A 24,040-nucleotide genomic window follows, 5' to 3' on the forward strand; every position below is an offset into this window, starting at 1 on the left:
CTGATGGAATCAGCACTCAAACCTTCTTCAGAGCTGAGCCAGTCAAACTTGGCACCGTGTACCTCAGTCTTGGTATGAAGAGCTGCTGCAGAGAGAGTCCGTACGGTACTCTCGGCACCGTTCCCCATGCCCAGGGCCAGGAAAGAAACATGAGCAGCAGCTGCCTGAGAGGTTCCCCATCTCTCAGAATGGACAAGCATGGGGAGTGCCGGGGAGTGCGACCAGCGTCTGGCCACTCCTCTGCCCCTGCTCCGCGGCGATACCGTCGACTCCGCCCTGTCCACAGGCCTTGTGGAGTCCGGTGCCCGACCAGCCGCCAGCACCAGAGGGGCAGAGAGGCACAGCAGGGTCACGGTGCCGTCCGTCCCGGAGGGGTTTGCGGTGGCCAGGGACTGGCTGGCATGGTCGCTACCACCCTTGCTGGCAGTACAAGAGTTGGTGCCAGCAGTGGGGGAAGCAGAAGGGAGCATGTTGCCTCGAGCTCCCGTCTGGTACCAGGCCCCTTGCTCTCTGCTTATGTCGAAGCAGCTTCCCCATCTCGGCCCGATCCCTGGATCCTCAGCACCGTCCCTTGGAGCCGACGGGTACCACACCCCCCTCGTCCCCACAAGATGACTCATCAACCAAGTTGGAGTTTGAATCTTGCACCCAACCGAGGGATTAGTACCAGTACCCCAGCAATCAGCCCTATGCAATGGTGGATCCCGGGGTGGGGGTTCCTCCGATTGCCTGGCTCAGTGGGCAACGGCCCATGCAGATACAATGGCCTTTTCAGAACCCCTGGGGTTTTCCTCCACTGCCTGGCCTCCCGTCTAGGTGCTCCTGCTCAGTGGTGTCTGAGAGAAGGCTGCCTCCTCCTCCCCAGAAGAGGCAGGGATGGGTGTTTTGCCACCCCAGGACACTTCAAGGCTCACCAGGAGTTATGGAAGAAGGTGGCCTCAAACTTAGGGCTGAAAGTGGAGGTAGTTTAAAAAAAATCCTCCAACAGCTTTGTCAACATCTCGGCTGCAGTGGTCCTGTTGAAGGTAGCTCTGCCTTTCAATGAGGCCATAGTGAGTCCAGTTAAAACCCTATGGCAGACCCCTTCCTCACTGCCCCCCACGTCAAAGAAGGCAGATAGGAAGTACTATGTCTCCACCAAAGGGTAGGAGTACATATGTTCCCATCCCCCTCCCGGATCCTTGGTCGTCTCGGCAGCCAATGAGAGGGAAAGGCCAGGGTTATGAGGGGCCACCCACAAGTCAAAAGACTAAAAAAAGCAGGACTATTTTGGTAGGAAAATGTATTCTACCAATGGTCTATAGCTCCACAGCGCCAGCCAACAGGCACTGCTGGGCAGATATGACTTTCACTCCATGTTGAAATTTAAAGACTCGTTTCCCCAAGAGTCCAGGCAGAGGATTGTTGCTGTGGTGGAAGAAGGGAAGGCAGTGACCAGGGCTTCCCCACAAGCCACCCTTGACAGAGTGAATGCGGCAGCCGGGGCTATGCCGTCACCAGTGGCCATGCAAAGGGGCTCCTGGCTTCAGTCCTCTGGCCTACAGACAAAGGTACAGCAGTCTCTTCAAGACCGTCTGTTTAAAGGGACTTTGCTCTTCTCAGAGCAAACAGATGCCAAACTACACTGCCTGAAGGACTCCAGAGCCATCCTCAAGTCCTTGAATCTCCATGTCCCAGTGCCTTTGAGGAAAGAATTCAAACCCCAACAACCTGCCCACTTCCCAGGCCCGCCGCCTTGTCAAGCCCTGTTCAAAAAGCAGAACAGCAGTAGTAGATGCAGACAGGCGCCCCCATCTGCCTCAGCCTCGCTGTTTGGCCCTCATGGATACTCAGGGGGCTCCAAGCAAAACTTTTGATGGGGCACCCAAGGGCATTACACCAGTCCACATACCAGATCCTGCCCCCCTTTTGTTTTTGGACCATCTCTCCTGCTTCAGTTTGGCATGGTCCCTTATCACCACAGACCATTTGGTGCTGAGTACGGTGGAGGCGGGATTATACAAAGCAGTTCGTTTCCATTCCTCCCTCCTACCCCTCATCCCTGTCCCTCTTCAGGGACCCTTCTCATGAGCAACTTTTAGCCCAGGAGGTGCAAGTCCTTCTGTGGCTCGGAGCCATGAAGGAGGTGCCTTGGAACTTAAGAGGGAAAGGGTTTCACTCCTGTTATTCCTGTGATGGATTCTGTCACAGAGATCCCCTTGGGACTGTCACTGATATACTGAAATCATCTCTGAGCCAGTTTTCCCTGCCAGCTTGGGAATTCCAGAACCCTGTCTTGTTGAGCAGACATGCTAGTCTGTTTACATAGACCCAGGGTCTGGGCCACGCTCCCAAAGCTGCAGGCTTTAGCTGAAAGCTGTTCTGCAGGTTACCTGTCTCCAGTGCCCAGACACCCAGTTCCCAATGGGATCCAAACCCCAGATAAATCTGTTTTACTCTGTATAATGCTTATACAGGGTAAATTCATAAATTGTCCGAACCCTATAACACTGATAGCGAGATATGCACAGCTGTTTGCTCCTCCAGGTATTAATCACCTACTCTGCGTTTATTAAAAAACAACAGTGATTTTATTAAGTATAAAAGGTAGGATTTAAGTGATTTCAAATAATAACAGACAGAACAAAATGAAACAAAACACGCAAGTCTAAGCCTAATACATTAAGAAACTGATTACAGGAAATATCTCACCCTCAAAGATGTTCCAATAAGTTTACTTCACAGACTGGACTCTTTCCTCGTCTGGGCCCAGTCCTTTTCCCCTGGTACAGTCTTTGTTAGATCCAGCAGACATCTCGGGTGATAAGCAGGGGTTTTCTCATGACTGGCACCCCATTTTATAACTTTGGCACAAGGCGGGAATCTTGTGTGTCTCTGGGTCCCCGCCCCTCCTGCTAAATGGGAAAGTACCAGATTTAAGATAGATTTCATGACCGGGTAACATGGTCACCTGTCTCTGAGACCTCAAGTCTCCATTCCTCCTGGAAAAAGAAAAGGAATACTTGTGGCACCTTAGAGACTAACCAATTTATTTGAGCATGAGCTTTCGTGAGCTACAGCTCACTTCATCGGATATGCATCTGATGAAGTGAGCTGTAGCTCACGAAAGCTCATGCTCAAATAAATTGGTTAGTCTCTAAGGTGCCACAAGTGCTCCTTTTCTTTTTGCGAAGACAGACTAACACGGCTGTTACTCTGAAACCTGTCATTCCTCCTGAGTTGTCCCCCAGGTACACAGGAAGGCTTTCAGGTAGATAAACCATTTACCATCAATTGTTCTAATTAATTGGAGCCCTCAAGTTCCTAATGCCCCATTGACGGCCCTCACCTGGTATGACTACAACTGTGATACAAGTTTATATCTTATTTCCCCAACTCCAGACATAGAAATAATACATGCAAACAAATAGGATGAACACACTCAGTAGATTACAAGCTTTCTAATGACATCATACAAGAGCCCTTTTGCGTAAAGCATATTCCAGATACATCATATTCACATTCATAAGCGTATTTCCATAAAGCATATGGAGAGCAAAATCACAATTCATTAATCCTGAGTGTCAAAGGGCGTCTCTGACCCATTCTAGCCCTGCAACACCTCAAAGGCTGAAGTTGTGCATTGTCTCCCTGGCCTCCATCATTCCTTCCCTGGATCCAGGGGATGGGTACGCTGCCCTCGATTTGAAAGATGCCTATTTCTACATCTCTATTTTCTGAGACCACAGAAGGTTTCTCAAGACTGTTGTGAACCAGGCTCATTACCAGTTTACCATCCTCCTGTTCATCCTGTCAGCAGCCAAAGGGGTCTTTATGAAATGCATGGTAATAGTGGCAGCCTTCCTGAGAAGGTGAGGGGTGCAGGTGTATCCGTATCTCAGTGACTGGCTGGTCAAGGGCCAGTCCAAGTGCCAGGTAAAAGCCAGTATCCACCTCGTCCAAGCAACCTTTCGAGCACTGGGCCTGCTGATAAACGAGCAGAAGTTTATTGAAGCAGTGCTCTATTATACCCAGGCCAGGGCCTTCCTCCCAGAAGCCCACTTCCAGTCAGTGTCGTCACAGGTCAAGGCCCTCCCAGGCTGTTGGGTCACAAGGCCTTCTACATATACGTGGTGCGATATGTGAGGTTGCACCTCAGACCCCTTCAGGCTTGGCTGGCCTTGGTGTACTGGCCAAACAGCCATCATTTGGACTCGGTGCTCATAGTGCCTGCCCATCTCAGGCACCTCAGGACACAAGGTCGGTGGTCCCAGCAGGAAGTCTTGCTACGGATGAACATCAGAGAGCTCAGGGCGGTCCGCCTAGCACGTCAGGTGTTCTTACCCCCCATCGCAAGCAAGGTGGTGCAAGTTCTTACAGAGAATATGGCAGCCATGTTTTACATCGACAGGCAGAGAGCGGCCCGCTCTTCTTCCCCGTGTCAGGAGGCCATTTGCTTGTGGGAGTTCTTCATAAAGCACTCGAGCCACCTCGAAGCTTCTCACCTTTCGGGAGCCCAGAATGAGCTGGCAGATCAGCTCTTCTCACTGTGAATGGTCCCTATGCCCCGACATAGCAAGGACCATTTTCCAGTGGTGGGGTGCTCCCCTCGTAGAACTGTTCACAACCAGACAGGAAGGGGAAATGTCAGCAGTTCTGCTGTCTGCATGACTGCAACCTGGGCTCGCTCGCAGATGCCTTCTTACTCCCTTGGAGAAAGCACCTGTTCTGCGCCTTCCCCCCCATTCCTTTTGTGCACAAGGTCTTGCTGAGGTCAGGGGCGAAGGTTATTCTCATAGCCTCAGCCTGGCCACGTCAGCACGAGTCTGGCTTATTTCTAGACCTGTCAGTAGCTACTCCAATGCCGCTCCCTCCCCTTCTGAACCTGATCTCGCAAGATCACGGCCAGATGCTCCATCTGCCTGACAGCTCCATGGTGAAGCCTGCAGAACTGGCCTGTGCGGAGCAGGTCTGCTAGGTCTTGCTAGGCAGTCGGAAACCATTTACCAGAGCTACTTACCTCCCTGAGTGGAAGCGTTTCTCCATTTGGTTGACCCAGCAAGGCCTCTCACGGGGGTGCCAGAACCTCCCTATGAGTGGGGGGGCACCGGTGCTGAAACTGTGACTCCGCCTCTTCCCCTGATGCCCCCCCATGCTCCGCCTCTTCTCTTGAGGCTCTGCCCCCTCCCCCCTGCTGCTGAAGTGGCGGGGCCATGGCCCCTCGGTCCCCCTGTGCTGGCACCCCTGCCTCTCACCGACTGAGTCATCTCTCAGATGAAGCAGATTCTCCAGAACAGTCTGGGAACAGCCAGGTCTAGCGATTCCATCTGCTGAGGTGCACCTAGCCGCCATCTCCGCATTCTACCCCCAGGCGGGTGGGTGGGTGGTCAGTTTTTTCACATGAAATGTCCCTTCACTTCCTGAAAGGCTTTATCCGCGAATCTGGGAACCCGTCTGTGATAAATGAGGGTGGGTAGCACCCTTATGTAACTCCCCAACCATTCAGTTAGCCTTAGAATCCTCCTTAGCCGCTGCACCCTAATTGCCTTTCCTGTGAAGGGTTAAGAGGTAAACGTCAAATGAGTTGGCACCTGACCAGGGGAACCAATAAGGAAGCTGTACCCTCTCAAATTGGGAAAGACTGCTGGGTGTGTGGGTCTTTTGTTCTCTCGGCTGCAGAGGGACAGGGCAGCAGTCATGCTGTAAAAAGCTCTGGGTCAGGTGTGAAAAGTCATCTGGATCATACCTAGAAACTACTCATTTGGAACCACAGATATGGAAGTAGAACAGGAAATGGTCAGGTAGACGCGATTAGGCTTGTCTCTTTTTATGGCTTGTGGACTCCTCTCTGCTGACCCCAGGTGCTTTTGTTTTGTTGTAACCTTTAAGCTGGACCCCAAGAAAGCTACTCTCGGTGATTAATCCTTGCGGTTGCTCTTTTAAGATCTAGCAATAACTTAAGTTTTCCAAACGTGTTTTCTTTCTTTTTTCTTTTTTAATAAAATTTCCTTTTTTTAAGAACATGATTGGATTTCTATGTCTTTTGAGGTGAGGAGGTTGTGCATATCTTAATCTGCCAATACAACAGCTGGGTTCCCCTTTTCTTTTGTTTCCTTTCTCGGCTTCCCCGAGGAAGGGGTGGAAAAGCCGAGGGGCCCCAGAAAATCTTCCCAAGTGACTTTTTCTGGATTGGCAAAAGGCAGATTTTCACTTGGGTGGTGGCAGCATTACCAGCATGGAGTGGCCAGTATTAATTTTTAGAGTCCTTGCAGGCCCCCACCTTCTGCACTCGAAGTGCCAGAGTGGGGAATCAGCCCTGACACCATCCCCCTGGGGGACTTAAACATGGTCCTGTCAGAGCTCACAGGGCCTCCCTTTGAGCCACTGGCATTGTGCCCTCTGTTGTACCTTTCCTGGAAGGTCGCCTTTCTGGTAGCAATTACCTCAGTCAGGAGGGACTCGGAGATCAGAGCTCTTATGTCAAAATCTCCGTATACAGTGTTCTTTAATGACAAGGGTTGCCCCCACCCTTGTTCCTCCTGAAGGTAGTCTTGGAGTTTCCTAGTAATCAGGCTATTTTCCTGCCCATTTTCTTCCCGAAGCTGCACAAGAATAGGGAGGAAAGACATCTCCATACTCTTGGATGTTAGGCAGGGCATCCTAGTGTTCTGTGTAGAAATGACTATATAGAAAGTCGATCCATAAATCCACACAGCTCTTTGTGGCAGCAGCTGATAGGATGAAAGCCCCACCCATTTCAGCTCAGAGAATTTCATTGTGGATCACACTGTGTATTCACATGTGGTACGAGCAGGCAGGTGTCCCACCACCTGCCTTCCCGGCGGCCCGTTCTATGAGAGCACAAGCTTCCTCCGTGGTGTTCATGGCCCAGGCTTGATCCAGGACATTTGTAAAGCAGCGACCTGGGCGTCAGGACACACTTTTTCTTCCAACTACGCCATCACCCAGCAAGCTAGAGAGGACACTGGCTTTGGTTGGCCCACCTCTTACGGTACTGCAAGGGAGTCACCGAACGTGGCATGAACGTGTGCAAGCAGTTGAAGAAGAAAAAATGGTTACTAACCATTCTGTAACTCTTGGTCTTAGAGACGTGTTGCAAACGTCCATTCCACGAGCCACCATCCTCCTCCTCTGTTGGAGTTGCTGGCAACAAGGAACTGAGAAGGTGCGGGGTCGACTGGTCCTCTTATACTGCGCCATGAGCGCATGGTACCAGAGGGCACGAGAGGCGACCTGACGGGTACCACTGAGAGAGAAATTTCTGGCGACTGTGTGCGGGGCCCGCACACCTAGCGTGGAATGGACGTGTGCAGCACAGCTCTGAGAACAGCCGTCACAGGAAGGTTAGTAACCGGTTTTTGCCCAAGCCTGGGGCATGGTTCAGGGACACAGCTCAGTGGGCTCGGCTCTCACCTGTGGCTGTGACCCCAAGTGGTATTTTAATCCCTTGGCCGACGTTTTTCCAAACGTGATTCGTGATTTTTTGGGTGTCTGAGATTCAGCGGCCGGGTGCCCCCATGTTCTGATCAGGCCCCTTTAAAAGGTCTCAGTTGGGCACCCAAAATCACTAGTGATTGCTGAAAATCTAGGCATTTACCTCGGTGTATCTAATGCATGATGGGGGAGGGGTGTAAATACTTGGGACCCTGTGTGGGGTATTTTTGTGCCCCCACATTCTGCCCTGTTTGCCAAGCGAGGGGTCTGATCCGTTCCCCACGCGTTTCAGTCTTCCTCGTGATCCTCACAGTGTTCTCTGTTCACCACAGCCTCCCTCCCTCTCTCCTAAATTCTCCTTCCTGTCCCCATCTCTCTTCCCTCCCCCCTAGTCTCCCTCCCTGCCTCCTGTCAGGCCGGGGGTGGCTGTATTAACTGAGTCTGCTCTTGGCTGTGTGCGAGATGGGGGCCATTGTTGTGAAGATTAGCCTGGCTGTGGGAAAATGGTGGCCAGTTGAACTAAAGGCCGTCAATGGCCTGATCCTTACAGGGAATCACCTTGAGACAGTGGCCGTGTGAAAAAGAGGCCAAGCATCCGAAGTTGGTGCTTTGCCGTTCCTAGATTGAGCTGGAGGCATGGGGAAGATGGGGCAGGGAAACAGAGGGACCCTGGGGATTCGTGAGGTCATTAAACCAGAGCAGAAGTTAGTGTGGGGGACAGATCTCCTGTACCCCTTCCCTACAGGGACATGCGGGTAATGTGAATGGAGGAGGTGGGGGACCAAGTCACCCTGAGGATCCTGCAAAATTAATACAACCAGAGCAGGAGAGAGTGGGGTATAGACACCCCGAACTCTCTCTCTTCTCCAGAATGACCCTGATTACCAGAACTGGGGGACTCCTCAGAGAGCAGAAGAGAGCTGGAGGGGATAGACCTCTGCAATATGGACTATATGGTGGATAGAAAATTGGTCCTCGGGCCGGTTTTGTTCAATATCTTCATAAATGATCTGGAGGATGGTGTGGATTGCACCCTCAGCAAGTTTGCGGATGACACTAAACTGGGAGGAGAGGTAGATACGCTGAAGGGTAGGGATACGATACAGAGGGACCTAGACAAATTGGAGGATTGGGCCAAAAGAAATCTGATGAGGTTCAACAAGGACAAGTGCAGAGTCCTGCACTTAGGATGGAAGAATCCCATGCATCGCTACAGTCTAGGGACCGAATGGCTAGGCAGCAGTTCTGCAGAAAAGGACCTAGGGGTTACAGTAGACGAGAAGCTGGATATGAGTCAACAGTGTGCCCTTGTTGCCAAGAAGGCCAATGGCATTTTGGGATGTATATGTAGGGGCATTGCCAGCAGATCGAGGGACGTGATCGTTCCCCTCTATTCGACATTGGTGAGGCCTCATCTGGAGTCCTCTGTCCAATTTTGGGCCCCAGACTACAAGAAGGATGTGGAAAAATTGGAAAGCATCCAGCGGAGGGCAACAAAAATGATTAGGGGACTGGAACACATGACTTATGAGGAGAGGCTGAGGGAACTGGGATTGTTTAGTCTGTGGAAGAGAAGAATGAGGGGGGATTTGATAGCTGCTTTCAACTACTTGAAAGGGGGTTCCAAAGAGGATGGTTCTAGACTATTCTCAGTGGTGGCAGATGACAGAACAAGGAGTAATGGTCTCAAATTGCAGTGGAGGAGGTTTAGGTTGGATATTAGGAAAAACTTTTTCACTAGGAGGGTGGTGAAACACTGGAATGCGTTCCCTAGGGCGGTGGTGGAATCTCAGGGAACATACAAGAACAAGCAGCAGTGAGGTGATCCTTGAAGGTTGTGAGCTCTCTATAGTGAGGGGTCTTTAGTGTACAAAGACCCAACAGATGGAGCGTGGGCCCCCTGTGGGTTTGGCTTCCCTCCTGAAAGGAGCTGGGAGGGTGTAGGACCCAGCAGCATAAGTGGGAACCCCATTTCTCAGGGGAGGGAGGGCCCAGTAGCAAGGGGAGGACCCAGTGGTCTACCTGCAATGGGGTCTTGGTGAGATTTCAGAGAGAGGCTGCTGCTGACCCTCAGCTGTGTTTCAGGGTTTCACATTATCCAGACGATATACGGCTGTGATCTCCGGGAAGACAACACCACTTGGGGGTTTTACCAGGATTCATATGACGGACGCGACTTTCTTACCTTCGATAAGGAGACCATGACTTGGGTAGCAGCAGATATTGGGGCTCAGATCTCCAAGAGGAGATGGGATGCTGAAGTACTTGACAACCAGCGGTGGAAACGCTACCTGGAGGAGAAATGTATTCCCTGGCTAAGGAGTTCTCTAGAGTACGGGAAGGAGACTCTGCAGAGGAAAGGTAAGATGGGGGACAAGCCCCACCCAAGAGGTCACTACAAGTTACATCTCCATTCCCCAGCCCCAGTTCCAAAATGGAGCAGGGGAGTAAGGGGCAATTCAGCGAACCTTGCACCAGGGATGGGTGGGGAAAGAACCCCTTCCCCGCCAGCGCTGCTGGAAAAAAAGATAAGAAATTGAAAATGTTAAAAGCAGCTCACTGTAGAGAAGCTGATCAAATGAGCCCAAATTTGCAGCACACATTCTAGCTCTTCCCCTGGTGTGACACAGCAGTTATCAAGGCAATCTGCCAATGCGTGTGCATGTTAGAGCACTTTACTTAATTATGGAAGAGCCACCACTTCTCTGGACACCAGCTTCATTCACCATGTAATTCTTCCTCATTCACTGTCTGCACCATCATATTTTCTTGTGTTACCCCCAGCCCCTGTGTTCCACCAATGACGGTAGCTTTGTTCTTGTTGCCTTTGTCCAAACTTCTCCCACAGTCATTTATGTGCTTTCTTCCATGCCATCCCCTACATGTGGAATTGCCCTCCCCATACTAATCTGGAAGAAGGCACCCCTTGTCCTTAAAGTTTTCCCCCTCAAGACCTACCTTTGCTGCAACACCCTCTTACTTATTCCTTGATTCTTTTATCAATAAGACATCTGATAATCACACTCAAATTTATCAAAGCTTTTTCAGAAAAGATTAATCAGCACAAACATAGAAGGGAAGAGGTTAAATGCTTTACCACTCCGACTCAGGAGGACAGTTGCAGCGTAGTCTGCTTCAAAATGTTAACTCGCTATTACCCACATATGTACCTTGTGTGTTACCATGTACACACATTTCCCAGATTAGTTAGCATCATTACACACCCTAATCTTTCCCTTCCCAAACAGTTTGCACTTCCTGTTCAAAGTTACTTGAAATTTGTACCCAGTTTTTTGCAACATACTAGTTACTTATTTCTCTCAGGAACCTCAGCAGAACATTATCTTGACAATTGCCATCTTTACAAATGCCAAGAAGTAAAAGCCATACACAGCAGTCTAATGTATATTTCAGTGCCAACGGGCTGGGAAACTGATTTTTCAACATAAGAGTAAATGCATTTGAAATCCATAATATTGGGGTAAATAGATTTGGTAACAACCTACAAGAAATTAGCCAATTAATATTAGTTAATTTGAGGGGCAATTTAGCACTGTCACTTTTTGTTTAATGGGCCCTTTCCATCTTTAATTGGTCATTTTATCTAGTTCATTTTTTTGCTCCCTGGCCAGGGCAAGATTATTCTCTCTTTCATATCCAGGGACTGAGAGGAGATGGGCACAAACCTAGCACATGATTGACACCTGTATCTGGAGCTTAGTGAAGCCTTTCAAGGTACTTGTGTCACTGTGGTTGGGAGCAGAGGCCAGGTCAGGGACCTGGATTTGTGGTTCACCGTTGCTGATGCTGTGAATTGGGCACAGGAATTCTCTAACATGGTGGCTCTCTCTCATCAGAGGGATTCCGTCTCATGGACTTTCGTCCTCTCCCACTCCTGGGGTCTCAGAATTTCATGCTGCAAAGCTCCAGCAAAGGCTGCCTGGATTAGAGCTTGAAAATAACTAACTTCAGTTTCTTCTTTTTCCCAGTGCGCCCAACAGCTAGAGTGAGCGACAGGTCATCTCATGACGGCCTCACCACCCTCTCCTGTAAGGTCAGTGGGTTCTACCCCCGGGACATCACCGTGACCTGGCTGAGAAATGGGGAGAGCAGACAGCAGGAGACCTACTCTGAAGGCATCCTACCCAGTGGGGACGGGACCTACCAGACCTGGGTGACAATGGAGATTGATCCCAAGATCAAAGGCCATTATTCATGTCACGTGGAGCATGAAAGCCTATCAGAGCCACTCTCCGTCTCCTGGGGTAAGGCATTTGTGTGTGTGTCTCTTTTTTCCTTGTGGGAGAGGGGGAATCCATTAAACTCAACCCCTGAAAAATTCTCATTTGGATTTATAGGCTGAAGCTGGAATTTCCTCAGGGTCTGTGAGGCCCTGTCCCCTTTGGCCCTGTCCCTCTGCATCAAGTTCTTGTGCTAGAGTTGGGACCCACAGTGCCTGGGGCTCATGCCTTGCTCTCCAGTTTGCTGCCTCTGGGGCTGTTCGATACATCTCAGCAATACACTGTCTCTGAAGGGAGAAGATTAGTAATCGGACATTAAGGCCTGAAGGGACCATTCTAATCATCTGATCTGAGCTCCTGCATAGCCCAGGGCAGGGGGGAATCACACCAGGGACCCCAGCATCCAGTCTGGTCATCTGTGAGCAAACTAGAGCTCATCCTTCAGAAAGAGATGCCCATTCCAGGTGTAAAGTCTCCAAGGGATGGAGAATTTACCACATCCCAGGGGAAGCTCAAATCTGCCCCTTATTTCCAGACAGAATTGGTCTTGCTTCAGCTTGCAGCCCGGTGTCAGAGAAAAACACAGTTCTCTCTCTCAGGTTGGGTGCAGCAAGTCAGGTACACTTTATTATCTCAAGCAATTGCACAGAGGGAGAGAGTGCCCTAGGACACAGGGTTTCCCACACCTAGACAGGTCTCTCTACAGATAAACAATTAGAGCAAGTATTTATACCTTTATTACAGACAATAATAAGCAACAGCTGCATATTGTTTATACATATTCCTTCATGATATCTCATTTTGCTCAATTTCTCTTATAGTCTATGTTCTATTCTTATCTAATACAAGGTCACAACAGCCTCTTTCACAGTTCTTTTCCACTCGCTTTGCACTATCCCCGCTTCTACAAATCTTGCGTTATTAAAGCTAGAGTTAGCCTGACTTCTGTTCATTTCAGAGGCCTGCATCCAAATTCCCTTTATATACTTCCACATCGGTCTCAACTTCATGCACTTGTGGTCCTGCCATGAGTGCAGGGGACGGGACTAGATGACCTCTCGAGGTCCCTTCCGGTCCTCTGATTCAGCAGGTTCTCAGAAACACGGCTCTACGGGCCCTTCATTCTTGCCCATGTGGCCAGAGAGAGAGGTTTAATGTTGGGAGCAACTTGTTTCTGTGCGCAGTGATGCTGGAAGGGAGGTGTGGCCTTGGAATGGAGCGAGGAGGCAGATTAGAGCCCTGCATCACGGGGGAGAGTCTCCTATGCCCCTAGCACAAGAAAGTCTAAAAATAATTTATTACAGATGGAGCTGCCTTCCAGCCATATTTTTGCTTGGTTAAATGGGATGTGCAAAAATGCAGCATTTGGAAGTGCAAACAATTTCTGAGAGGGCAGCCTGCACCGGGACTCTCGTCAGCAGATGGTTTCACATCAAAATCCTGCTACCACGTCCCCTGCCAATTTTTGTGTCATAACCCACATTTCCTTATTCTCTTCGAAATATTTTTCTTTTTGCTGTATTATCATGTGGCTCTTTCAGACAACAGGAGAAGCTGATTAATGAAACTGAAAGTGTGTACAGAACTCGGGGTTTAACAGGTTTATATAAACCAAAAACAGTATTAATATTTCTGTCCTCCCCTCTTTACTTCCTGCCCCCTCAAAAAACACGCATTGTGTCTGTAACTCCATTCATGGCAGAGAAATCCAGAGCTTTGAAGTCAGTTTCCAGTTTGGCACCAGATTCCCACTGTTCCATTAGTCATGAAAGTCAGCATGGTCAAGGGGGGTTAGGGGCTGGGAGCCAGGACTCCTGGGTTCTGTCTCTGGAAGGGGAGTTGGGGTTAGGGGGTTAGAGCAGGAGGGGCTGGAAGTCAGGATTCCTGGGGTCGATTCCTGGCTCTTGCACTGCCTCACTGTGTGATCTTCAGCAAGTCTCCCCCCTTTCCCGTGTAGGGATGATACTGACATCCATGCTCTCCCACAGTTCTGAGGATTGGTTAATGTTATAAAAGTCTTCGAGTTTAAGTGCTAAATATTTATTATGACTGGAAGTGGTAGAGACTGTGTCCAGGACTTCCTATGGTGGGGTGCAATGCATGGTGGATGCACTGGAAGGGGTGGAGGGCTGCAGGACTCAGCCCTAACTTGGGGAGCTGACTGACGGATCCCTGCAGTGGGATGAAAGGGGGATTTTAGTGGTGGGGGGAGGGGGATTTTTCCCCATTGATCATTCTCTCCATTCCATTTCAGAACCAAATAACAATCTGATTCCCACTGTGGCTGGAGTTATCACTGCAGTTGTCCTGATTGGTGTTATAATAGGAGTAGTCATCTGGAAAAAGAAACGCCCAGGTAAAGAGCCTGGGATGGGGGGATTCTCTGGACTTGCCGGGCCCTGCACACCCGCCTAAGGGCAACAGCAGTACAGAAGCCTGTGTCAGTCCGGTGTAACTGCCCCATTGCGGGACTGAGCTAATGACCCCCAAAGGGAGCTGCTGGAGGGCCAGACCCAGATACTGGGTGCGGGTTACAGTTTATATGGGGCTAGGTTTTCCATAGAGCTCAGCACCCAGTGCGCCGAGGTCTGTGGAAACTGTCTCATTGTGTCTTTCTCTCCTGCCAATTGTGAGCGCCTGGGACCTTGAGTCCATTACTGAGCGCCAGGGGGCTGTGCTGGGCCAGGGGCCCGGTTTCTGAGCTGTGGACACAGATCGGAGTCGGTTCCTGCCTTGGGAGCTGAATTCACTGAAATTTGCCCTCTCTCTGCAGGGAAGAAGGGAGATGGCTATGCTGTAGCTCAGGGTAAGTGACAAGAGACCCATCACCTCTTTTCAAGTGGCCACCTCTGAACGGCCATCAGTATTTGCTTGTGGATTTTAGCCTGGAGCCACTGACAGGAGATCCTCGCTCCCACTCATAGGCCTTGTCTACACTGAGGATTTTAGGGAAATCTCCAACTATTGCTCTAGTACCATAGAATCGTAGGACTGGAAGGGACCTTGAGAGGACACCTCGTCCTGTTCCCTGCACTCATGGCAGGACTAGGTATTATCTAGACCATCCCTGAGTAACCTGCTCTTAAAACCCTCCAATGAGGGAGATTCCACAACCTCTCTAGGCAATTTATTCCAGTGCTTAACCACCTCTTCCAGTCCTCTCTCCCATCTTTCATGACTTTTCAGAGCTATTGACTCAGATATCTCCTCTCTCAGTTCCTTGACTATTCTAGGATGCTCTTCATCAGGCCTTGGTGACTTGAAGACCTCTAACTTGTCTAAATAATTTTTAACTTGTTCTTTCCCTATTTTAGCCTCAGATTCTACCTCAATTTCACTGGTGTTCACTATGTCAGACATCCAATCGCTATGACACGTTTGGGTGAAAACTGAAACAAAAAAATCATTTAGCCCTTTTCCCATTTTCACATGTTCTGTTATTGTCTTTCCTTCCTCATTGACTAATGGGCCTACCCTGTCCTTAGTCTTCCTCTTGCTTCTAATGTATTTGTAGAATGTTTTCTTGTTACCTTTTATGTCTCTAGCTAGTTTGATCTCATTATGCACCTTGGCCTTTCTAATTTTGCCTCTACATACTTGTGTTATTTGTTTACAGTTTTCCTTTGTAGTTTGATCTAGCTTCCACTTTGTGTAGGACTCTCTTTTGATTTTTAGATCACTGAAGATCTCCTGGTTAAGCCAGCGTGGTCTCTTGCCATCCTTCATTTCTTTCCTGTGCAGTGGAATAATTTGCACTTGTGCTCTTGATAATGTCTCCTTGAGAACTTTTCAACTCTCCTGAACTGTTTTTCCCCTTAGACTTGCTTCCCATGGGATCTTACCTTAGCAAACTCAGGGAGTTGCTAAAGTCTGCCTTCTTGAAATCCATTATTTTATTGTGTTGTTTTCCCTCCTACCATTCTTTAGAATCATGAATTCTGTCATTTCATGATCACATTCACCCAAGCTGCCTTCCACTTTCAAATTCTCAACCGGTTCCTCCCTATTTGTCAAAGCCAAATCTAGAACAGCCTCTCCCCTAATAGCTTTCTCCACATTCTGAAAGAAAAATTGTCTCCAACACATTCCAAGAACTTGTTGGATAATCTGTGCCCTGCTGTGTTGTTTTCCCAGCAGAGGTCGTCTTCAGTAGTGTAGCGTGGCTGTAGACACGTGTTCTCTAACCTTGCTCCGAGGAAGTCCTAGACGATACAAGGGTTAAAAACACCTGAACCCCATCTCCTCGATTGCTCCACCCCTGCTCTCTCTGGTGGAACTGCATGGCTTGCGGGCATGGGTCCCAATTTCAGTAGTGTAGACAAGGCGATAGTCAGGAATGTATACGGTGGTTTTGGGCTGAATTATTATCCCCCTAGAGCTGTGCTGTGTGTGGCTGAGTGTGACCCTGAAGGTGTCTGACCTGCTTTTAATGTTACACTTCTTTTGATTTACCTGAAAGTTGGTTTGGTGCTTGTGAAATCTGGGCCTGATCCAAAGCCTGTTGAAGCCAATGGGAGTCTTTCCACTGACTTCAGATCAGCACCACTCTGTCGCCTCGATGACAACAAGTTCAAATCCCCTCCTCAATTGTCTCCTGTAATTAGCTTTACCAACAAGACCAAGACTAAAATTATGGGAGATATTTACAATCATTATTGACTGCATCTGAGGCCCTCTAATGTCTGGTATGAAGAGCCAGTATAAAGTGCAGAGATCTGCCAGGCCCTGCTAGGGTGTAGTCATCCAGCTCTCTCTCTATGCTCTCAGGGGTCCCCCAGCAGGTAACGGAGGGGGTTTGAGAAGTGCCAACAAAACCTCCGCAGAGCACCACCCTTCCTCCTACAGCTGGCCCTCAGTCGTGCCTCCTTCCCTCCTCCTCGTTACTCCAGAACAACAGAAATTCACATGCAAGAACTTTGTTAATGGGGAGTTAAGGTGGCAGGTGCTCAGCCCTGCCCTGGGCTCCCTGTGTCCTTTCAGAATGGGAGTGTTTAATTCCCAGAAGTCAAAGGTTGGCAAACCAGGATATGCAGAGATATTATGGCCAAATTCACAGCCATAAAAAACGCATCACAGACCATGAAATCTATACAGATTTCACCGGGGAGACCAGCGTTTCTCTAACTGGGGGTCCTGACCCAGAAGAGGGTTGTGGGGGGCGGAGGGGGTTTGCAAGGTTATTGGAGGGGATCACAGTATTGCCACCCTTACTTCCGTGCTGCCTTCAGAGCTGGGGAGCCAGAGAATGGTGGCTGCTGGCCAGGCACCCAGCCCTGAAGGCAGTGCCCCCCCAGCAGCACCCTAAATGTAAGGGTGGCAATGCCGTGACCCATCGACAGTAACCTTGCTGCCCCCCCTCCCCCCAGCCCCTTTTTGGTCAGGACCCTACAGGTACAACAATGTGAAATTTCAGATTTAAATAGCTGAAATGATGAAAATAACAATTTTTTACATCCTGTGACTGAAATTGACCAAAACCGACCGTGAATTTGGTAAGGTCTTAATTATGATGCTTCCCACGCAACTCAAACTCTGCCCCAGTGGGTCTGGGAATAGGAACAGGAAGTAGACCAGCACCATGCCAAACCAAACTTGCCCTTGTCTGTGTGCCCAGCACCGCCCCAAATCCGCATTCCTCTTCATACCGTCCACACTGTTCGGTGCAGCGCCATTGATTAAGGCGGGAATTGCTGTTCATTGGCGGGGGGAGGGTAACGTCTGTGGTCTGCGTGAGGGACCCCTCTGGGCACAGACCAAAGGAGGCAGAGTTGAGGTTGTTTGGCAGGAGTATCCTTAGCCCAGCATCTCCTGCTTTGCCAGCCGTTGAATGTTGAGTAGTCTGGGCTCCCGCTCTGACGAGGCATGAAGAGCACAGAGCAGTGCTGTCCCCCTACAATGGTGACGTTTTTCGCACGTGAATAATGGAAATCCAGGGCAGCTGCCCTGTAGACTGGTCTGTGCACCAACCAGCTCACTGCTCGGGAAGAGTCAGGTGATGACTGTTCCCTTTGGATAGGAGTCCCCGTATCTACTAACTACGTTGAAACCCTGCCTTGTGAGAGACGCTAATATACTCTCTCTTCTCCTCCTCCTCTGCACAGCAAACGACCAAGGATCTAGTGGCTCTGACCTATCTGCCAAGGGTAAGTGACGGGGGCTCTAGCCTAGGGGTTCACTGCTCTCACTGAGGCCTCTGGAGAGAGAGACCTAGTCCAAGTCATTGGACCCTGAGTCTCCCTGGCCCGTCCCCTCAGCCCCAAGGAGCAGAACAGGGGAGTTCTGAATCTCTTATTTCCCTTTTATTCCTGGGGGTGCAGGAACAGGTTTGCAGCCAAATCCCCCTTGTTTTCGCTGCGATGACTTTAGGTGTGAAAGACTCTAGTGAGAGGGATTTCTCTGTGGCTGCTGACACAGCGTGGGCTGAGCTTAGCTTTTGCAAGGATAACTCCAGCTGCTTCAGAGAACAGTCTCCAGTGAACTGCAGGGAGGAAGCAGCAGGGACAGAGCCCAGCACTTGGGGCTCCAGGAACGCGGGTCTCTGACCCTGGAGCTACAAGCTTTGTCAGCGGGGTTAGAGATTTTGTCCACTGAACCCTGCAGCCACTAGGGCGACCGCCCCGACCGCAGCGTGCACTGTCATTGCAAAACATGATGGCAGGTTCCCTTTGACAGATGTTGCCTGTGTTTAACTTCTGCAGCTTAACTGAGCCTGGTGGAGTCCGTGCCACGGCCTGAGGGGACCCCCGAGAGGAAGACGGATGAGCTCTGCTCTGTCTCCCTACAAGAACCAGTCAACCCCACTCTAGCTTTTCTCTGGCACTTGGAGCGTCCCGTGTGGGATTTCCGGCCTCGTCTCTCTGCTCACTGAACCATGTTTTGCTTTTCAGGTGTCATAGTTTTCTGTAATAATGTTTTATTTGCACAAAATAATTTCCAACATTTTAATGGATAAAAACTCTGTTAATCAGAGTTCAGCGTTTGCCCCATTCAGTGTGGGCACGCCGTGCTCTGGCTGGGCGGTGCGGTGAGCTAGGTCTGTCAGCAGTAACTGCTTGTGCGTCTGTGGTGGGGACGGCTTTTTTTCCTGCCGAATGTCATGATTATAACACGGTAAATGGGCGGGTCTACTCGCAGCTGGTCGCGCTGTTGCCATCATCAGCTGAGGACGTCTGTTGGACAGGAATAAGTGTCTGTGTTTAGTTTGTAAGTGCCTCTAATGTCCTTTTCACCATTCATAGAGCCATAGAAATGCTGGGCTAGAAGGGCCCTCAAGAGGTCATCAAGTCCAGCCCTGATCTCAGGCAGCACCAAGTTAACCTAGACCATCCCTGACAGGTGTTTGTCCAAACTGTCCTTAAAAACCTCCAACGACGGGGATTCCACATCCTCTCTAGGCAACCTGTGTGATGAAGTGGGGTATTTTCCTAACGTTGCATATGTATACTGTGTGCCTCAGTTTCCCCCGTGTGCTGCATGTCTAACCCAGGTGGTAGGTGGGGTGTCTGTTGTTGTAGAGGACCAGGTGTGACCCAGTCTAGCAGCCTGGACCCCAGACCATGGCCTGGACACTTTGTAACTTAGTGACTGAAAACCTGAAGGCCCATCCCAGCTTGGAGCCAGCCAGTTATGGGCAGCGGAGAGAACAAAGAGCTGAAGAGAGAGTCACCTGGAGACCTGTTTTCCCGGGAAAGAAGACAGATGGAAGTGGGGCCTTGGAGGTGATATGGGGTGGGCCGCAGAAAAGAGGATTCACTTCTGGTCTGGGAACAAAGAGCGGCCTGAGCCCACCTGGATAGGGACAGACGCAGATGGACGCCCCTGAGAAGGTCTTGTAATCTGCTCCAGATGTACAATAAACCCTTCTGTGCTGCCCTGGCTGAGAGTCGCTGCAGGCTCGAGAGAGGCAGGCATGCTGGAGGCTCAGACGGGCGGTACTGGGAGGCGGAGGAGAAGCCTACAGCTTAAACCCTGAGCCAAATAGTGTGACTTCATGTAGGGTCAATACTCTAAAGGCCGGTTCCCCCCAGGGGCCATACGGAGCCAAAAGGGCACTGGCCTGTGAGTCTGTGACAACCTGTCCCACACTGAACTGTCCTTAGAGCTAGAGAGTTTTCCTAATGTCTAACCTAAATCCCCCGTCTCCTACTATCAGTGCACCTGGAGAACACTTGATCACCGTCCTCTTCAGAGCAGCCCTTAATGCCGGGATAGATCATTATTTTTTGTCAAGGTCCAAATTTCTTGGTCAAGATATAGTCACGGTCCAGATTCAAGAGAAACATTTTTCACACCACAAGTGCCCATGTTCAACGAACACCTACAGTGCTGTGAAATATACCCAGGGCCTATATTGTTTATATTCTTAGTGCATTAAATGAAAAATAAAATCAAGCCATGGTATAGCCTAAAAATAACCTCCAAGAAAGATAACGAGGAGTCTGGTGGCACCTTAAAGACTAACCGATTTATTTGGGCATAAGCGTTTGTGGGCCCACGAAAGCTTATGCCCAAATAAATCGGTGAGTCTTGTTGGATACCCCAGGGCATGGCCACTAGTTAAGTCGAGGGGATGGAAGGCCATAAGGATCGAGGAAGTCTCCCTGCTGAAGGCCGAAGGGCTTCTTCTCAACCCCCCTTAATAGAATTCAAGCCTGGCTGGTTTGAGTAAGCTCTTTTGCTCTTAAAACAATGTTGCAGCCGCAGATAATGCCTCAGAGTGTAAGGTTTGCTGACGCCAAGTTAAAGATAATAGGAGAGAGAACTACAAGGCCAGACAGAATGTGCTGGTTGTTTAAGTTGCTAGGAATGCTTGTTAGCGGTTGCAGGAAGTAAACATTGTTGTAACCCATATAAGGAAGGCAGAGTATTTGTGTAAAGTTTTAATTGGCTGATGTGTAGTGCAGTAGCATTAAGGGATATAAAAGTGTGTGTAATGACCTGCTCTGGGTGCAGGATTTGAGATTCTGTTCTCCCTGCACCTTGTTTGCAGCTGCAAATAAACTTTTCTGCTTCTCCACCCCGTGTGATTATTGAGTGAAGCACACCAGGTAACGAACCCCTGCTGTTGTTTTGCCTCTGGGCACTGGGTGCCGGCAACAGTCTTTAAGGTGCCACCGGACTCCTCATTGTTTTTGGGGATACAGACTAACACAGCTCCCCCCTGATACTTGTCTCCAAGAAAGATGTAATTTATGTGAAACGTTGAGAAAATGTTTAGAAAAATGTCAAATAGATGCAACTATTAGCATTAAAAATACTTTCAGGCAACAGGTTTGTGTGTGAGTTTTGTCAAATACAGTTATTGTAGGCGTATCTGCACAGAGAGAGAAAAACAGATTCAAAACTTTTTCAGCCATTTGTGGTTTATTTACCATCAGTATCAGAGTTTGAAAGAAACACTTAGTACACCTGAACTCTTCATCTTTTACGATTCAAGCCTTTCCACTACCAAACACCCACCCACCACCACTCCCAGATCCTTCTCAGCAGCGCTGCTGCCGAGCCAGTTTGCCTCATTCTGTATTTGTGCATCTGGTTTTCCTTCCCTACGTGGCGCACCTCACATTGGTCTTTGTTGAATTTCATTTTGTCGTCTGTTGCCCAGTTCTCCAGTTTATCCAAGTCCCTCTGAATTTTAGCTGTATCTTCCAAAGTGCTGGCAACATCCTTCCCCCCACCCCGCAGCTTTGTGTCATCTGCATCATTGATCAGTCTGCTCTCTGTACCTACATCCAGGTCATTAATAACGATGTTAAACGCTGGACCCAGAACAGATCCCTGGGGAACCCCACTTAAGACCTTCTCTTTTGCCCTCACAATTTACAGCTCTCTCCTCCCCCTCGGGGTGCAGTGACCCTCTACGGGTTAACAGGACCTTTTTCCAGTGAAAGAGCCTTTATCACACTGTGAATATTCTTAAACATGTACATGTATTTGTTAGCAATCAGCAGCTGATCAGCAGAATACACTCACCGAGCATCTAATGCTCACCACTCCCAATAAAGCAGACAGACCTCTCCTAATGGCCAGTCAGCGTTGTGTCATCTGGGGCTCTGGCTTCTCCACAGTCTGGTCATGCAAGGGTTAAAAATCTAGGCCGTTCTGGCCTTGAGCCGAATCCCCGAGCTACGTTCCAATGAGCTTGTTTTCTCACCCTCCGGATAGAGTTAAAATGAGAGTTCTTCTTACAATACCTTCTTCGCCAAGTGTTTTACTCAAAGCATGTCTAGACGTCTCACCAATCGTAACCCCTCATGGGCTAAAGCAATTTCTCTAGCAACAGCAAAACCTTATAATTTCTGCTTATCGGCAAAAGCAACTTTTAACTCAAACTCCCACGGGCGCCCAGTCAGAGCCTTGCAGACACGCCAGGGCAGCGGGTCCGTCCTCCCTCCCGGTCCAGTCGCTCTGTGACGTTCCTGGGTCTGTCCCAGGGAGTGATGCTGCAGCTGCCCCTGGCATTCCTTGTCCGTGGGCTCAGGAGCACAGCAGGGGAGCTGCCTTGTTCCTTCCCCCATCGTGGGGCTGCCTGGACCCACCGCAGGCTGGGGAGGGCGGCAGGTGAGACACACAGATGGCCTGGAGACCCCTCAAGGGACGCCCACAGACTGGGCCAAGCCCCTCTGCCTGTCCCATGCAGCCTGCAGGGCTTGCTGGGTTTAACTCTCACCTCCGGGGTGAGACTGGATTGTACCACAGTGTAACGGGGACGTGCTGGTGGCTCCTCCCTGGGGAATTTGGGTGCTTGGTGCCCAGGGTTCATCTCTCCTGGTGGCAGAGAGCACAGGAGCAGCCAGTGCAAACTGTATAGCCTTCCCCTCTGCTCATGGGTGGCTGGGCTTAAAGATGCCTCTGAACCAGGCACCTTCACCCAAAAGGGAGCTGATTCCTGGCCCATCGCAGGGCGTGAGCTGGCATCAAACAGCTCACTCTGGGCAGGGCCTTGTACCCTTACTACCCCTATTTCTCCAGCGTTGAAAGGTCAAAAATCCCCCTCAAATCTTCCTTTAAGAGATGAATAGCGTCTGAGCTGCGTGGGCAGCGATTTGCACTAGTTGGTGTGGGGGTGGGGGGGCTTGGTGTTGGTTGGGGAGCTCCCTGTCCATATCCCCCACCCCGGAGCCCACTCCAGGCTCATCCATACCCCCCTGCGGTCTCCCAGGAGCTGGGGCTGCCTCCTCTCTGCGTGATGAGTTCCCTTCTTGATGGAGGGCTCTTGCAGCTGCTGTGATCCAGTGTAGTTTCACTCTGTTGTGGCTGTGAGGACGACTGTGCCGGTTTCAGGCAGCCCAGGGGCTCTGGGTGAGGGAGCGGCTGACAGGGGATGTTTGATCTAGAACAGGAGTTCTCCAACTTCACCGCACCACGACCCCTTTCTGACAACAAAAACTACGACATGTCCCCAGGAGGGGGAGCTGAAGTCCAAGCCTGCCTGAGGCCCACTGCTCTGGGTCCCCACTGCTTCAGCCCCAGGCAGGGGTCCTGTAACCTGAGCCCCATCACCGAAGCCCTCAGGCACGTCTAAGCCAGCCTGGTGACCCCACTAAAATGGGTTCACAGCCCACTTTGGGGTCCCAACCCACAGTTTGAGACCCACTGATCTAGAAAGTTAAAATGTTTCTACTGGTACCTAAGTAGCAGCTGCCCTTAATGATTTTATAAAAGAAAATGTTTTACATAGTCTATTCTGATATGTCCATAGTAGCCATTAAATACAAGAAACCATGTAAAAATAATCTTCTAAAATAACTAAATGAAATTTCAAAATTGTTATATTTTCTAAAATTATTATTTTTTTTAATTCTCTCTAATTGGCAGTTTCAAAAATATTTGTTTTCATTCTGAATTGGATCAAAATCAAATTTCAACATGTTAAAATTCCCCCTAAAATAGAAATTCCAGGTTCTGACCAGCTCCCCCCATAATTCCTGCCTCCCCGCCCCCATTATAACATGGCTTTTGCCTTCATTATCACAGCCAATGCTGGTCAAACTGTAATGCAACTAAGACAGTTTAATAGCGCCTGACGAAGAAACCAGGGATAGTCTGTTCTGTGTTTGTACAGCGCCGAGCGCAGCAGGACCCTGGTTCATGCCCATGGCCCCGATGGTAAACACAGGATAAAGGACAGTTCTGTGAGCAGAGGGATCTGGAATGCGGGGAGGGGGGTGTGAGGCCTCCTGGAGCCAGCAGAGGGCAGCAGCGACCTCCTGGCAGACCTGTACTCCAGCTCCTGTCTCCGGGGTCCTGAGTCCTGCTTCTGTCCCCAGCCTGTGCTGGAAAATGCACAAAGAGCAGGACTGACCTGCCTCTCCCGCAGTGTGATCCTCACACAGAGACTCCAGCTCCGGCCCAACAGCACTCAC

General features: G+C 49.9%; 1 protein-coding gene across 1 annotated transcript in view; it reads left to right on the forward strand.

The window, feature by feature from the left end:
- LOC144263810 (class I histocompatibility antigen, F10 alpha chain-like) overlaps positions 1 to 20,692 on the forward strand; it is a 35,533-nt gene extending 14,841 nt beyond the window's left edge. Inside the window, exons 3-8 of the mRNA XM_077814791.1 lie at positions 9,520 to 9,795; positions 11,424 to 11,699; positions 13,930 to 14,031; positions 14,449 to 14,481; positions 17,777 to 17,818; positions 18,374 to 20,692. Coding sequence (XP_077670917.1) covers positions 9,520 to 9,795; positions 11,424 to 11,699; positions 13,930 to 14,031; positions 14,449 to 14,481; positions 17,777 to 17,818; positions 18,374 to 18,378 — 734 coding nt within the window. The 3' untranslated portion in view covers positions 18,379 to 20,692. The remainder of the gene's footprint in view (positions 1 to 9,519; positions 9,796 to 11,423; positions 11,700 to 13,929; positions 14,032 to 14,448; positions 14,482 to 17,776; positions 17,819 to 18,373) is intronic.
- Positions 20,693 to 24,040: the final 3,348 nt, after the last annotated feature.

This window comes from Eretmochelys imbricata, chromosome 4 (genome assembly GCF_965152235.1).
Source record: "Eretmochelys imbricata isolate rEreImb1 chromosome 4, rEreImb1.hap1, whole genome shotgun sequence".
In the NCBI taxonomy this organism is placed as follows: domain Eukaryota; kingdom Metazoa; phylum Chordata; order Testudines; family Cheloniidae; genus Eretmochelys; species Eretmochelys imbricata.